At 40.6% G+C, this 12962-nt stretch overlaps 1 protein-coding gene across 1 annotated transcript; it reads right to left on the bottom strand.

Moving 5' to 3' along the window:
* Positions 1 to 4983: 4983 nt before the first annotated feature.
* plag1 (pleiomorphic adenoma gene 1) lies at positions 4984 to 11147 on the bottom strand (the record flags this gene model as incomplete). The annotated part of the gene is made up of 2 exons (XM_083682651.1): positions 11057 to 11147; positions 4984 to 6199 (listed from the first exon to the last, which is right to left on the bottom strand). Exon 2 carries the CDS (start codon positions 6193 to 6195, stop codon positions 4984 to 4986), a length of 1212 nt encoding a protein of 403 aa, XP_083538777.1. The 5' UTR covers positions 6196 to 6199; positions 11057 to 11147.
* Between the last annotated feature and the right edge of the window lie 1815 nt (positions 11148 to 12962).

Below are 12962 nucleotides of genomic sequence, written 5' to 3'. Positions count from 1 at the left end.
CCATTTGCCATCATAATGTGAAAGGCCTTCAACAGAGTTGCAAAAGGAACAGCTGGAAGACAGATCCAGTCTCTCTCAGCTTCAGCATCTTGCACAGTGAAAACTCCAGGAATGTATCTCCTTGAACAGGTTAGTAGGATATGATTTCAGAGTTTTACCGGGTGACAATTCACCCACCACGTCTTATCTGTCGTTTTGCAGTACTAGAGAGAACAGTTTCCACAACATACTAACTGTAGGATCCTAAATGAAAAACCCTGTTTCTGATTAAAGCCATGACTCAACCATAATCGCAGAATATAGGCACGTCCATTCATCCATGCTTCACCATTACTGGGATTTTCTATATCACACATACTATACTGAATGAATCTTACAAAAGTGACAATGATTTTTAAGCTACTAAAAACCAAGTTCCTCAGACCTACAGCCACTAACCTGCCAAATGGTGTCAAATGTATATCAGGTTATGGTATGCAACATTCTTTAACTAAAATTTACCTCAGCCTGGATTCAATCGATTGCAGATAGCATAGCACTGTGTGCTGGACAGACGAAATTGACTGTTGATTTCAAAATCGGCAGTCCGTTGGCATGTACGTGAATACTTCCTAACCAGGTTCGTCGTCAGAAGTTATACAATGGAACTGGTGATTTCAAAATCAGGTGTCAACTCCCTCCATTCAGGACATCAAACACACAAATGAAAGTGCAGTGTGTAGAGCCAGTGTCTGCAATTGATTGAATCCCTGCCCTCATTCTGAAACGACTGCTGTATTGAGGTTGGGATTACTTTAGGCACTGACAAAAGAACGTACATAAGTCTACATATTGAAACAGCATTTGCAGACAAGCATTTCCTACATTGAACAGCAGATTATCAACGTTTGGCATCGTCACTTTCTGTCGGTACATGTATTATCTGACTGGGACTCCTCTTTATGATTATTATGGCATAACAAGAGTTATGTGAATCCTGTCTGGCAGCAATATCATATTTCCATTTTTTGCCTGTTGATGTAATGATTGGAACAGGTCTTCTGACATGGCTTTTGTAGCATGCTTTTCAACAATAAACTGAACTTTTGAACTTTGAACCATACTTCAAAAGATATCCTCTGTAATAATAATAATAATAAGTGAAAAAATATTGTAATGGTAGTATTGAAATAAAATAAATCTGTCCTTTTAGATTGGATTCTGCCTTTCAATATAGATTTCTAATATACTAACTCAAGGAAGGACTTGGGGTCTAAGAGAATGAACAATGTGTCAACACAATACAAAATTAGCTTTAAAAAATTAAAGACTAACTAAATATGCATTGTAAACATGTTGGAGCGCATTTATTTAATCAGCATTGTGTTGCAATGCAATTCAAACATACAGTGCTCTCCATACATATTGAATATCAAACATTAGGAGGTTACATTACGAGGTTAAAGTAGACATTCTCAGCTTTAATTCAATGTTGTCAGATTGGTTTCACCATTTAGAAATTACAAACCCTTTTTAAACATAATCACCCTATTTCAGGGCACCAAAAGTTGATTCTAGGCTTTAGGATTTGCCTTTCAATCTGCTATTGGTGTCTGTCAATATGAGGACCAAAGAGGGGTCAAGGAAAGTCAAGGAAGCCATTATGAGGCTGAAATATCTTAACATAATATATAATAATATATTAACATAGCCAAAACCTTAGACTTACCAAAATCAACAGTTTGTAACATCATCAAAAAAGAAAGAAAGCAAACAGGCTCAACAGGAGAGAAAAGGATCTGCCCAAGATTTACAGCATACCACCTCATCTGTGAAACATGGTGGAAGGGGTGCCATGGTTTGGGCATTTATAGTTGCCACAAGAACTGGCTAACTTGTCTTAATTGATGATGTTACTGCTGACAGCAGCAGCAGAATGTATTCTGAAGTGTCCAGAAATATCTTGTTTGCTTCAATACAAGCAAATGCCTCCACATTCATTGCGCTTCATCATACACTAAGACAATGACCCCAAACATGCAGTACTGCCATAGCAACTAGGGAGTTTTTCAGGGCCAAAAAGCAGAAAGTTCTTGACTTGCCAAGTCAATCTTCAGATTTAAATCCAATTGAACATGCATTTAATTTCCTGATGATCAGATTTTAGGCAGAACGACCTCAAAACAAAGAACTGAAGATGACTGCAGTACAGGCCTGACAGAGCATCACCAGAGAATATACATAGCATCTGGTGGAGTCAATGGGTAGGAGTACTAAACATGAGTACTTTTCTTGGACATTATATGATTTTTTTCCGACAGTTTTGGAGCCCTGAAATACTTTACTTTATAAATGGTGAACCCAATCTGAAAAAAAAACATTGAATTAAAGCTGAGAATATCTACTTTGACCCAATAGTAATGGTTTGATTTCAAATCCAAATTGTTGGAGTATAGAGCTAAAAGAAGACAAAATGCTTCCTCTTTCCAATACTTATGGAGGGCTCAGTAAGTATTTTGCAATGCATTTTTAGTTAATTAAAAAGTACTTAATTGTGTATTGTAATAGTGGATCTTTTTTAATTTTAAGTATATTGAAGTTTGTAGGTTTATTCAAATTGTACTGACGTTAGATTGAAAACATGCTCTTAACACTTTGACCCATGCAAATGGTACATGTTAATAAACATATACATTTCCAGACGGGATCACTATGGCTGGAATTCAATCAAACTTGCCTATCTGCATGCACTACAAAACACTGTAATTTTTCTGAGTTTTTATAACAACACATTTTAAGTTTAGGGATTAAAAAAACAACTTTTTTTTTTGTCTTGACATGACCAATCCCCCTACAGTACAAATCACCTAGATAAGTTGTAACAAATGTCAGACAGAATGTTGGGGTCCTTTCTCACTAGTCCTGATCGTTCCCTCTCTCATGTGCACTGGTTCCCTCTCCTTGTGGACTTAAAGGGAATACATTGATGTAACAAATATGGTTGAATGTTTATCTTGCCCATGTATACACCAAACCAATGCTTTGGGGGCAGATAATCAGAATTTAACGTAGGTATGCAGATCCCCGTTGGCAGATACACATGTAATACATTGTTGGTATCAAAACTGCTAACTAGAGTTGTGTTTTCTTTTAAAAATTAGACTATACTGTTCAAAATGACAAGACACTGTTTCCTTCTATTTGATATGTCTCACTTTATCCTTGCCTTGGAACATGATTGGATTATTTGTTCTAACCCTAACCCTCAAACTACAGTAAATCACACCTTGCGTCCGCTAAGGATCCAGATAGTTAGTAAGATAGAAATAAATCTGTTGGATATTATTTAGCCTTGGGTGTGTACTATGTTGTACAGAATCTACCAGTTGGCATTTCTAACTGGACCTTACTTCCACTAGCATTGCTACAAATGCAAACTGAGAGATGCTGTACATAAGTAACTAACGCTAAATAACTACAATAGATTTAAAAACTATCTGGAAGAACCCTACGTAAGTCACAAATATTGTAACATTTGAAAAAGAGTGAACTATCCCATGAAAGGACTGGATAGGTGGAAGCAATGTGTTGCTCTGCTCTACCTCTCCCTTGATGGGCTACGCTGGGTTTAAGCAATTTAGCTTTGTCGTATTCTGTCCATTTCTGTTAATAATGATATGATAATCATACACTTTATTTATAAAGCACAAATCTAACAGGCTGACCTTAACTCTGCTGTACATAGATTAAGAAAAATGAATTATGTTAACGAGTGAGTGTAGGAAAGGCCAGAGGACAAAATGAAACCAGGCCTATGTCTAAAATCAGTAAAGATGAGGAAAGGGGAGAGGTTTTACCCGTGCCTTAAAAAATATTATTTTGTCACTTCATATGAACGATGGAGAGGAACAAAGTCTATCTCTGTCTCAGGGCCAACAGGGGATCAAGGCAGCAGCCATGTTTAAAACCATCAGTGACTTGACAATATTCTTCCTACCTCCTCAGTTGATATTTGGTTGACTTTGGTTTTGATGGGCAACAGGAATTGATACAGGGGAGGCTGGTGGAGGCAGAAATCAGAGGACAGGCTCATTGTAATGATACCATTCCTTATTCCATTCCATGCAGTGCAATGAGCCTGTCCTCTGATTTCTACTTCCACCAGCCTCCCCTGAATTGACACTAACTCACATGGGGCTCTCCTGTACCTTATGTCTGAAGATGTATGATTGCATTGTTTTTAGTCCTTAAAAAACATAACAAAGAAATATAAAACAGTTAGCTGTGATGACATTCAACATCACACAGTTCAAAGTGCTATATGAAATCGACCTACGAAATTCAATCTTTTCCAAGGCAAGGGGGTTTAAGAATATAGATTGAAAAAGACACCACTGCAACCTCAATTCTATTAAAAATAATCTAGGCCTACATAAAACTCTCTAAATCCCAAATGATGTTTGCTTGTGTTTCGTGTGCTTAAAAGGTGTGTCAGCAGCATTGTAGTGGTGGAGTTGCACAGTAACCAAATTAAATCTTCAAGACAATGGCAAACATTATCCATGGCTTGAGCAATGTGGTTGAACCAAACCACTTCTATAAGTGGAAGTGTACAAACAGTATGTCCTGATGTCAGTGCTGATAAACACATACATTGACTGCAGCTTTGTGTCAGTATCTGTATGTGCTTACAATTTGTTGAACAGAAGTGCTATTATGTTTTTTGTTTTGTTTTATACAGACACATAAAACAATGTGTTACTGGCATAATTCTTTTCAGAATAGCCTGTGTTTATCAACCTGTATGTGTGTGAGTCAGTATGCACATGCATCTCTGTTTCTGTGTGTGTGTGTGTGTGTGTGTGTGTGTGTGTGTGTGTGTGTGTGTGTGTGTGTGTGTGTGTGTGTGTGTGTGAGTGAGTGAGTGAGTGAGTGAGTGAGTGAGTGAGTGAGTGAGTGAGAGAGAGAGAGAGAGAGTATGTGTGTGTATACATGTGAGGTATGTCACTGAAAGGCCTGGTGGAAGCGGGGCAGCGTGGTGGCTGTGTTCAGGTTAGATGTGAACGAGGAAGAGAGGCCATGGAGGGGGCTGACACCCCCCCCACTCCCCGCCACATCAGCGGCATCCAGGGGCTGGGGGGGCAACTGGACGAGAGGCAGCACCTCCTCTGGCGGGTAGGGGACCCCTAGACTCCCGCCAGCCGAAGCCTGGCTGTATGGGGGGCTGTTCAAGGGCAGGAAGTTAAAGAGCTGCGAGAAGTCCAGCAAAGACGAGGAGGAGGCGAGTGACTCGCCTGCGGCGGCTGCTGCAGCTGCCACTGCCGAGATTTTGGATAGAGAAGCCTCCTCGTGAGCTTCGTCCAACGAGCCCACCTGGGGGTCCAACTCCAGCTTGGAGGCGGAGAGCTGAGTGTCCTCTGTGGAGGAGGATGGCATGCCGCTCTGCAGTTCCATCAGGTACGTCTCCAGTTCTCCCTTTAAATGCTGTTCCCTCTCAGGCATGGAGACGGCGTATGAGGTAAGGTTGGAGCCCAGCTGGTACTTTAAGGAGAAGGGATGCAAGGGGTTGGGAAGGGGTTCTGTGTCCAGGGAGGGCAGGGTGTGGTGCTGGGGCAGGGTGGGGACAGGGCCACCATACAGGTTGAGCTGGAGCTGCCTGGGCGGCAGCTCACCCTTGATTCCACTGGCAAGGTCACAGGCAAAGGGCTCCAGCAAATCAGCCGGCTCCGTCTTTACCCTCAGCAGCTCCCGGGCGTGGCTCTTCTTCACATGGCGTGTCAGGTGGTCCTTCCTGCCAAAGCGCTGGGCACAGTACTGGCACAGGAAGTCCTTGCGGCCCGTGTGCACCACCATGTGGCGCCGCACGTCTTTGCGGGTGTAGAAGCGCCGTTCACAGTGTTCGCACCGATGCTTCTTCTCTTTGGTCCCACCAGAGGACTTGCCTGCGTGCGTCTTCAGGTGTTCCAGAAGCACCCCTGTGCTGGCGAACAGCTGCAGGCACACCTGGCAGGTGAGGTCTCCACTGTTGGCCGCGTGAAGGGCCAGGTGGCGCTTGAAGCCCAGCTTGGTGTTGTAACTCTTGCCACACTCCTGGCAGGCGAACGCCTCCTTGTTGGGGTCATGAGTGTGGAGGTGATTCTTTAAGTGATCCTTACGATGAAACATTTTCTCACAGTATGTACACTTGTGGGTTTTCTCTGGCGAGTGCGTCGCCATATGCCTTTGAACACAGATACATTCTATAAGCATTAGAATTTTCAGCAATCACTCTCTGAAGTATCAAGGCATTGAGGACACTCACATACAGTAGGTCAGAGTTCAAGAGGTTCATGTTTGAGCGATGGTATTGCAGAGGTACCGCAACAGTAAACTGGCCTTCTCCAAACATTTTATTTTAGGTGTTTCACTTCGGCAATACAACCACCAGGGGGCATTGTTGAGCAATTCTAATGGATGGGCTTGTTGTGAAACAGTAGCTCATATCTGCGTCTTCACTTGCCCAATTTGTGAGCTGATATTAATTGTATATTTTAATTTAGCGTGGAAATTCCTCTTCCTCCCTACCAAAGCAAGTTTTGTCAGACACTGGCCTCATTACCAAGAAAAATGAGATAAGTGATGCCTTTAATCAGCATTTTATCTTGCCAGGCTTTTTATTTGAGAGAAATGGAGGTTTGGCTGACCCTGGTCAGTCGGTCGACTGCGCTTCCATCTCCCAGCCCCCAGTTGGCTCGATGGGAGATCCGTCAACCACTAGCGAATATTAACGTAATTGGCGTAATTACAGATTTCGGCTCCCGTGATTGTGGTGTCATTGACACATTTTTTATCTGACTTATCTCTGGTGCTATCCCCAAGGTTTGGAAGGTATCCATAAAGGCGATGACCCCTCCGACCTAGATAACTACCGCCCAATATCCAAGCTAGCTTGCCTTTCCAAAGTATTAGAGTCCCTGGTCAACTCCCAGCTAAGAACCTTTTTCTCTTCTCATGTGCACCATACTCATGTGCACTATTCTAAATGTGCACCAATCTGCTTTAAACCTGGACATAGCACAGTCTCAGCTGCTACGCTTTTCTTAGATGATGTGTTAAATTTCTTAGATCAGAAAAAAACATTGTGCTGCCTTATTTATAGATCTCTCCAAGGCATTTGATACGGTTGACAAACTACCTACTCATTCAGGGTTGTCTGAAATAAGCCTGGATCAGGCTTCATGTAGCTGGTTTGAAAATTATTTAATGGACAGAACACAGTGTGCATTAACACATGGTGTTAAACCAGGTATTTTTAACATAACAAAGGGTGTCCCACAAGGATCGATTCTTGGTCCGGTTCTTTTTACTATTTACATTAACAATATTGGATTATCTGTAAATAAATGTAACCTGCATTTATATGCCGATGACACTGTATATGCTATTGCCCCAGAATGACCAGGCTCTTTCTGAGCTACAGTGCATTTACTGTCCTAAAGAAAGCATTTGTTGAAACTACTGAAAATTGGTACTTAACGCTGGAAAAACCAAGTATATATTATTTTCCAAATCACAGAAAAATGTATCTGATTTATGCATTTGTACTTTGGGTGTTGCCCCCATTGAGCGTGTCCCCGCTGGGCATTTGGTTTAGCAAAGAGTTGACGTTTAGAAAACATACAGAGGAGCTTGTTAAAAAGCTAAGATTTAAGGTAGGCTTCTTCTTCTTATAGGTATAGATCTTGGCTTTCCCTGAACAGAAGAAAGCGGATTGTGCAATGAACCTTCATGCCAGTGCTTGATTATGGTGATAACATCTACCAAAATGCAGTAGCCACTACCCTTTGGATGCCATCTACCATAGCACCCTTTACTTTGTCACAGGTGATCGTTTTAATACTCATCATTGCATACTATCAAAAGATTGGCTGGACCTTGTTAAAGTCCCATAGATATCTTCATTACTCCCTTTTGTGTATAAAGCCCTACTGCATAAACTCACCAACTTACCTAACCTCGTTATTGAAATTTACCAACATAAATTATCTAACTCGTTTTCAGAGATGGTTAACTCTTGAGGTTCCTCGGGTCTCCACCGAATTGGGTAAATCCACTTTTAGTTGTGATGCACAATTTAAAATGTTGAATGAGGACTGCTTTGATGAAGGATGATGTGTTGTTTCTCTTAATATAACATAATATTTTGGTTTTATATCATGTATTGATTTCTGTATTTTGCTGTCTTGTATTATGTGTTGTTTTGTAATTGTATTGATATTGTGGACAAGGTGCACCTGCAAGGTGCCAAGGCCATGGTCTCAGTTTCCCCTCTATTTCCCCTATAAATAAAGGTTAAATAATACCCTCTAGACACCACAGCGAGGGAGAGTATAGCGGATCAGCCGTCTACTGTGATGAGTGAAAATAAGTTGTAATGTTGACATGCTATTATTCATATTATTCTGTAGGCTTCAGCCTAATATTTTTTTAAACTCACAACTGTGAGATGTGTCATAAAAATGTGTCATGGTTGGCTACAAATGAGTAACTTTCATATACAGCGCCCTCCATAAGTATTGGAAAGAGGAAGCATTTTGTCTTCTTTTAGCACTATACTCCAACAGTTTGGATTTGAAATCAAACAATTACTATGAGGTTAAAATATAGATTCTCCGCTTTAATTCAATGTTTTATTTTTTCTGATTGGTTTCACCATAAATGGGTACAACCCTTTTTATACATAGTCCTCCTATTTAAGAAAACCAGTAGTATGTAGTATTGGAAAATTGGCTTGGCAGGTGTTTCTGGTACATCAGGTGTGTTCTGTCATCATTTCTGCATAAGAGAGTTGTCAATGTTTACTATTGATTTTATGCTTTGCGTTTTCCTTTGGAGTCTGCTATTCGTTTCTGTCAATATGGTGACCAAAAAGATGTCAATGAAAATTAAGGAAGTCTGTGTTAGGCTGAAAAAACTATCAGAAACATATCCAAAACCTTAGGCTTGCCAAAATCAACAGTTTGGAACATCATTGAAAAGAAAAAAAGGCACTGGTGAGCTCGGCAATCAGAAATGGGCTGGTAGGCCAAGAAAGACTTCTACAGTAGATCACCGAAGCTCACCATGATTAAGAAAAACCCCAAAACAACTGTCCCACAGATCAGGAACGCCTGCAGAGGTCTGGAAAAAGGTCACCTGAGTAATTACCAGAGTGATTGCAAGTGGTTGAGTGAATCACCAGAGTGATTACAAGTGGAAATTTGGAGAAAAAAGGATCTGCCCAAGATTTACAGCATACCACTTCATCTGTGAAACATGGTGGAAGGGGGTGTTATGGTTTGGGCATGTATAGCTGCCACTAGAAGTGGCTAACTTTTCTTAATTGAGGATGTTACTGCTGATGGCAGCAGCATAATGTATTCTGAAGTGTACAGAAACATCTTGTCTGCTTGAGTACAAGCAAATGCCTCCGAATTCATTGGATGGCGATTCATCATACAGTAAGACAATGACCCAAAACATACTACCATAGCAACTAGGGAGTTTTTCAGGGCCAAAAAGTGGAAGGTTCTTGACTAGCCAAGTCAATCTTCAGATTTAAATCCAATTGAATATGCATTTAATTTCCTGATGATAAGATTTTAGGCAAAAATACCTCAAAACAAACAACAACTGAAGATGGCTGTAGTACAGCTGGGTACTTCACCAGAGAATATACCCAGCTTTAGGTGCGGTCAATGGGTCGCAGGCTTCAGGCAGTTATAGCATGCAAAGTATTGTCAACCAAATACTAAACATGAGTGCTTTATTTGGACATAATATGATTTTTCCAATACTTTTGGAGCCCTGAAATAGGAGGAGTATGTTTAAAAAACTATGTACTTTGTAAATGGTGAAACCAATCTGAAATAAAAAAACATTGAATCAAAGCTGAGAATCTCTACTTTGACTTCACAGTAATTGTTTGATTTAAAATCCAAACTGTTGGAATATAGAGCTAAAAGAAGACAAAATGCTTCCTCTTTCCAATACTTAAGGAGGGCACTGTATGTGTCATATCATTACTGTAGCCTTGGACAGTTCTTGATGTGTGACAGCTCCTGTGTGTGCTTGCTTGAGCTCCGCCCACAACAAGCTCAAATTGTTTCCCATTAACAAACAAAAGCTTGACAATCTGTATAGCCACTAGACAGTCTTGCCTGATGACAAGAAATCAAATTCGAATGCTGAGTACAATCCAGACCTATTCTTCCTCTAGTACAGTAAAGTTCTTCATTAAACAAATTCCATTAGTTACTGCATAGAAGATTGATTTGCAAACATTGATTTTAGCCTGTAGCCAAAATGTTGCATATTTTAGAGAACTGCAATCAATTCTATTTTACATCACAAAAATATTAAAATGGTTGTGTTAATTTATGCATTTCAAATTATTTTAGGCTACCCAGCTTGGTAGTGTAGGATTTAGGAGTAGCCTAACCAGTGTGATCGCAAGTTGCTATCAATATATTAAGGTGTGACTAAGATAGAGGGACTTAAATAAATAGTAAATAAATTGGTACTTATGTTCTCTATGACAACTGCAGCATAACATGGTAACATATGTAACATTAGACAGATCACAGAACCATGACAAACATCTCTACTGCGATAAGAGAGGCTGAAAATGTGGATGTTCGCACCCTATTATGACGTTTTTGTTGCATTATCAAAGCCGACTCACGCGTATTCATGTCAGATTGAGCTACAGTAAAACATTTCCCCCACTTCTCAGCGCTGTGAGAGAATGTGTGATTTTGCCAATCTATCTGATAGGGCAAATCATTCTCTTTTCAAACATCCTTCACAGCTCTTGCCACCACCTTGTGATGGCTTTCGGAAACACTTCACATGTCTTCATAACTTCAGGTAGACCACCATTGTGACGGCAGTACAGTATGAACCTTTTAAACATTGGCCTACTGTACTCTGTGTTCTTAAAACTAGCCTTCAAAAATACACACTAAAGACTACTAAAGATAACAACTACATTTTACAATAACTGGTGTAACGAGAAGGAATATACTACAGCCTACTAGATATGGCTGCTTGTCTGTACCGTAGCAGCTTGTATTTGGAGACGAAGGCCTTGGTGCAGTCCTGATGGGAACACCGGTATGGTCTCTCTCCTGTGTGCGAGTATGAGTGAACCTTGAGTTTCTCCACGCTGTTGAAGGCCTTCTCGCACAGCTGGCAGGGGAAGTTCTTCCTGGGCTTGCCCTCTGCTCTCTTGCGCCTCCCTGTGGCTGCAGCGAGCCTGGCTTTATCTGGAACGTGGTCTAGGAGCCCTTGGGTTCCCGTGGCCATGGCACCCTAGGGCAGACCAGCTGGTTGGACAGGGGCGCGGTGCCCAACTAGTGTTGACGCTAGTGCTCTATCCAGTTTTATGTGCTCAACACCGCCAGGACTGAGGGGCCTGGGGAGAGAGAGAGAGAGAGAGAGAGAGAGAGAGAGAGAAAGAGAGAGAGGGGAGGAGGGGGAGAGAGAGACAGATGAGTGTTCACATGAAAAAGGGTAAGAGGACCTTTAGTGCTTGATATAACAGGATTTGATTAACCATTACATTTTCACATCAATTTTGGAGGACCCATGACTACCTATGTCACCCAATGTCAGAGAGCATCTAATTGTCTTGAAGATGACTTCATTTACTTAGGCAGCAAGATTCACAAATATAGTTGACTCCTTAAGTACACCTCAGATAAGTGCAACTATTACAACACAATAGGCCCCAGTTTGCTTGAGCAAATAGTGCTGAGCAGAGCAAACAACTCAGGATACTCTACAGCATGACTTTTTATTGTATCTTGTCTTTAACAATGTTTCTGAGAAAACATTATTATTCAACCAGAGTTTTAGTAAACAGTCTGAAAATGAATTTGCATATCATGGAAACGCTGACGCAGTATTCAAAATTATTTCTCATTGTGTCTATTTGAAATATGAAGGTAAAGATGGCTGACTTTGATCCCACATGCAAATTGGAGCCAAGCAACTCCAATAGGAACAGTTTTCCAGCCCCAAATAAATAACATGGTTTCTAATTCCTTCATATGAATGTAAGCTCTGGTTTAGCGTATGCAGTCATCACAAGCACATACCAGTTGACTTTATCAGAGGTGGACTGTAGTCAGAATGTTCAATTGAATGTTCGTTTCAGAATTTTAGATTTTCCGAATTGTTGAAAAGAAATTGAGAAAATGAGCTGCATATGTATGCAACTGAAGTGCACCTGGAGATTGGGGAACCAAAGAGGTATTGGTAGTGGCCCAGTTCACAACCAGATGATTCACCTATCCGTCTCTTGTGAGCTTCAGTGCGTGCATACTCAGTAAACTCACCGACTGCAGTTTACTGTTTTTTTGGCAGACAGTTTGGAAAATTGTGAGACCACAACACAATTTAAAAGGTAAAATGGAAATGCCCTATCTTACAATCAATTGGGCTTCACAAATATAGTATGATCACTATTACAGAACATTTATCTTGACCAGTGATTTTCAGCATGTTGGTCCTACCTAGCCCTGCAGTCAAGAATAGAGCATGTAACCTTAGTGCATTGAAGATGTTTGGCTCTCGCTGAAGGGGAGGGGTGCGATCATCTTCCATACAGAGTTTTAAGGAACAATAAATGCATTAATAAACAATTATATATTTTTTATGTTTATTTGATTTGAAATGTTCATCACAAGAATACAGAATTGAAACTTGATCGAGACAAAACTAAACAAAATACATTTCTACAAGGAGGGGAATACATGTCTCATTTACATGTATTTTCCAAAGTTCCCAAACCTTAACTATCCTATGAACAACTTCAAGGGCCCAATTCAATCAAATCTGCAGTATTTACAGATGCTACCAGGTAGACTCAGGTATAAGAAGTGTATATGCTTCAACAGTGCTTTGTACAAAGACTTCTAGCCCAAGACTACAGATGTTAACAGATGAGACAACCAGACAAA

Source organism: Argentina silus (assembly GCF_951799395.1).
Source record: "Argentina silus genome assembly, chromosome: 1".
Lineage (NCBI taxonomy): Eukaryota > Metazoa > Chordata > Actinopteri > Argentiniformes > Argentinidae > Argentina > Argentina silus.
The sequence above is the reverse complement of the archived record's forward strand: the minus strand, read 5'-3'. Positions and strand labels throughout refer to the sequence as shown.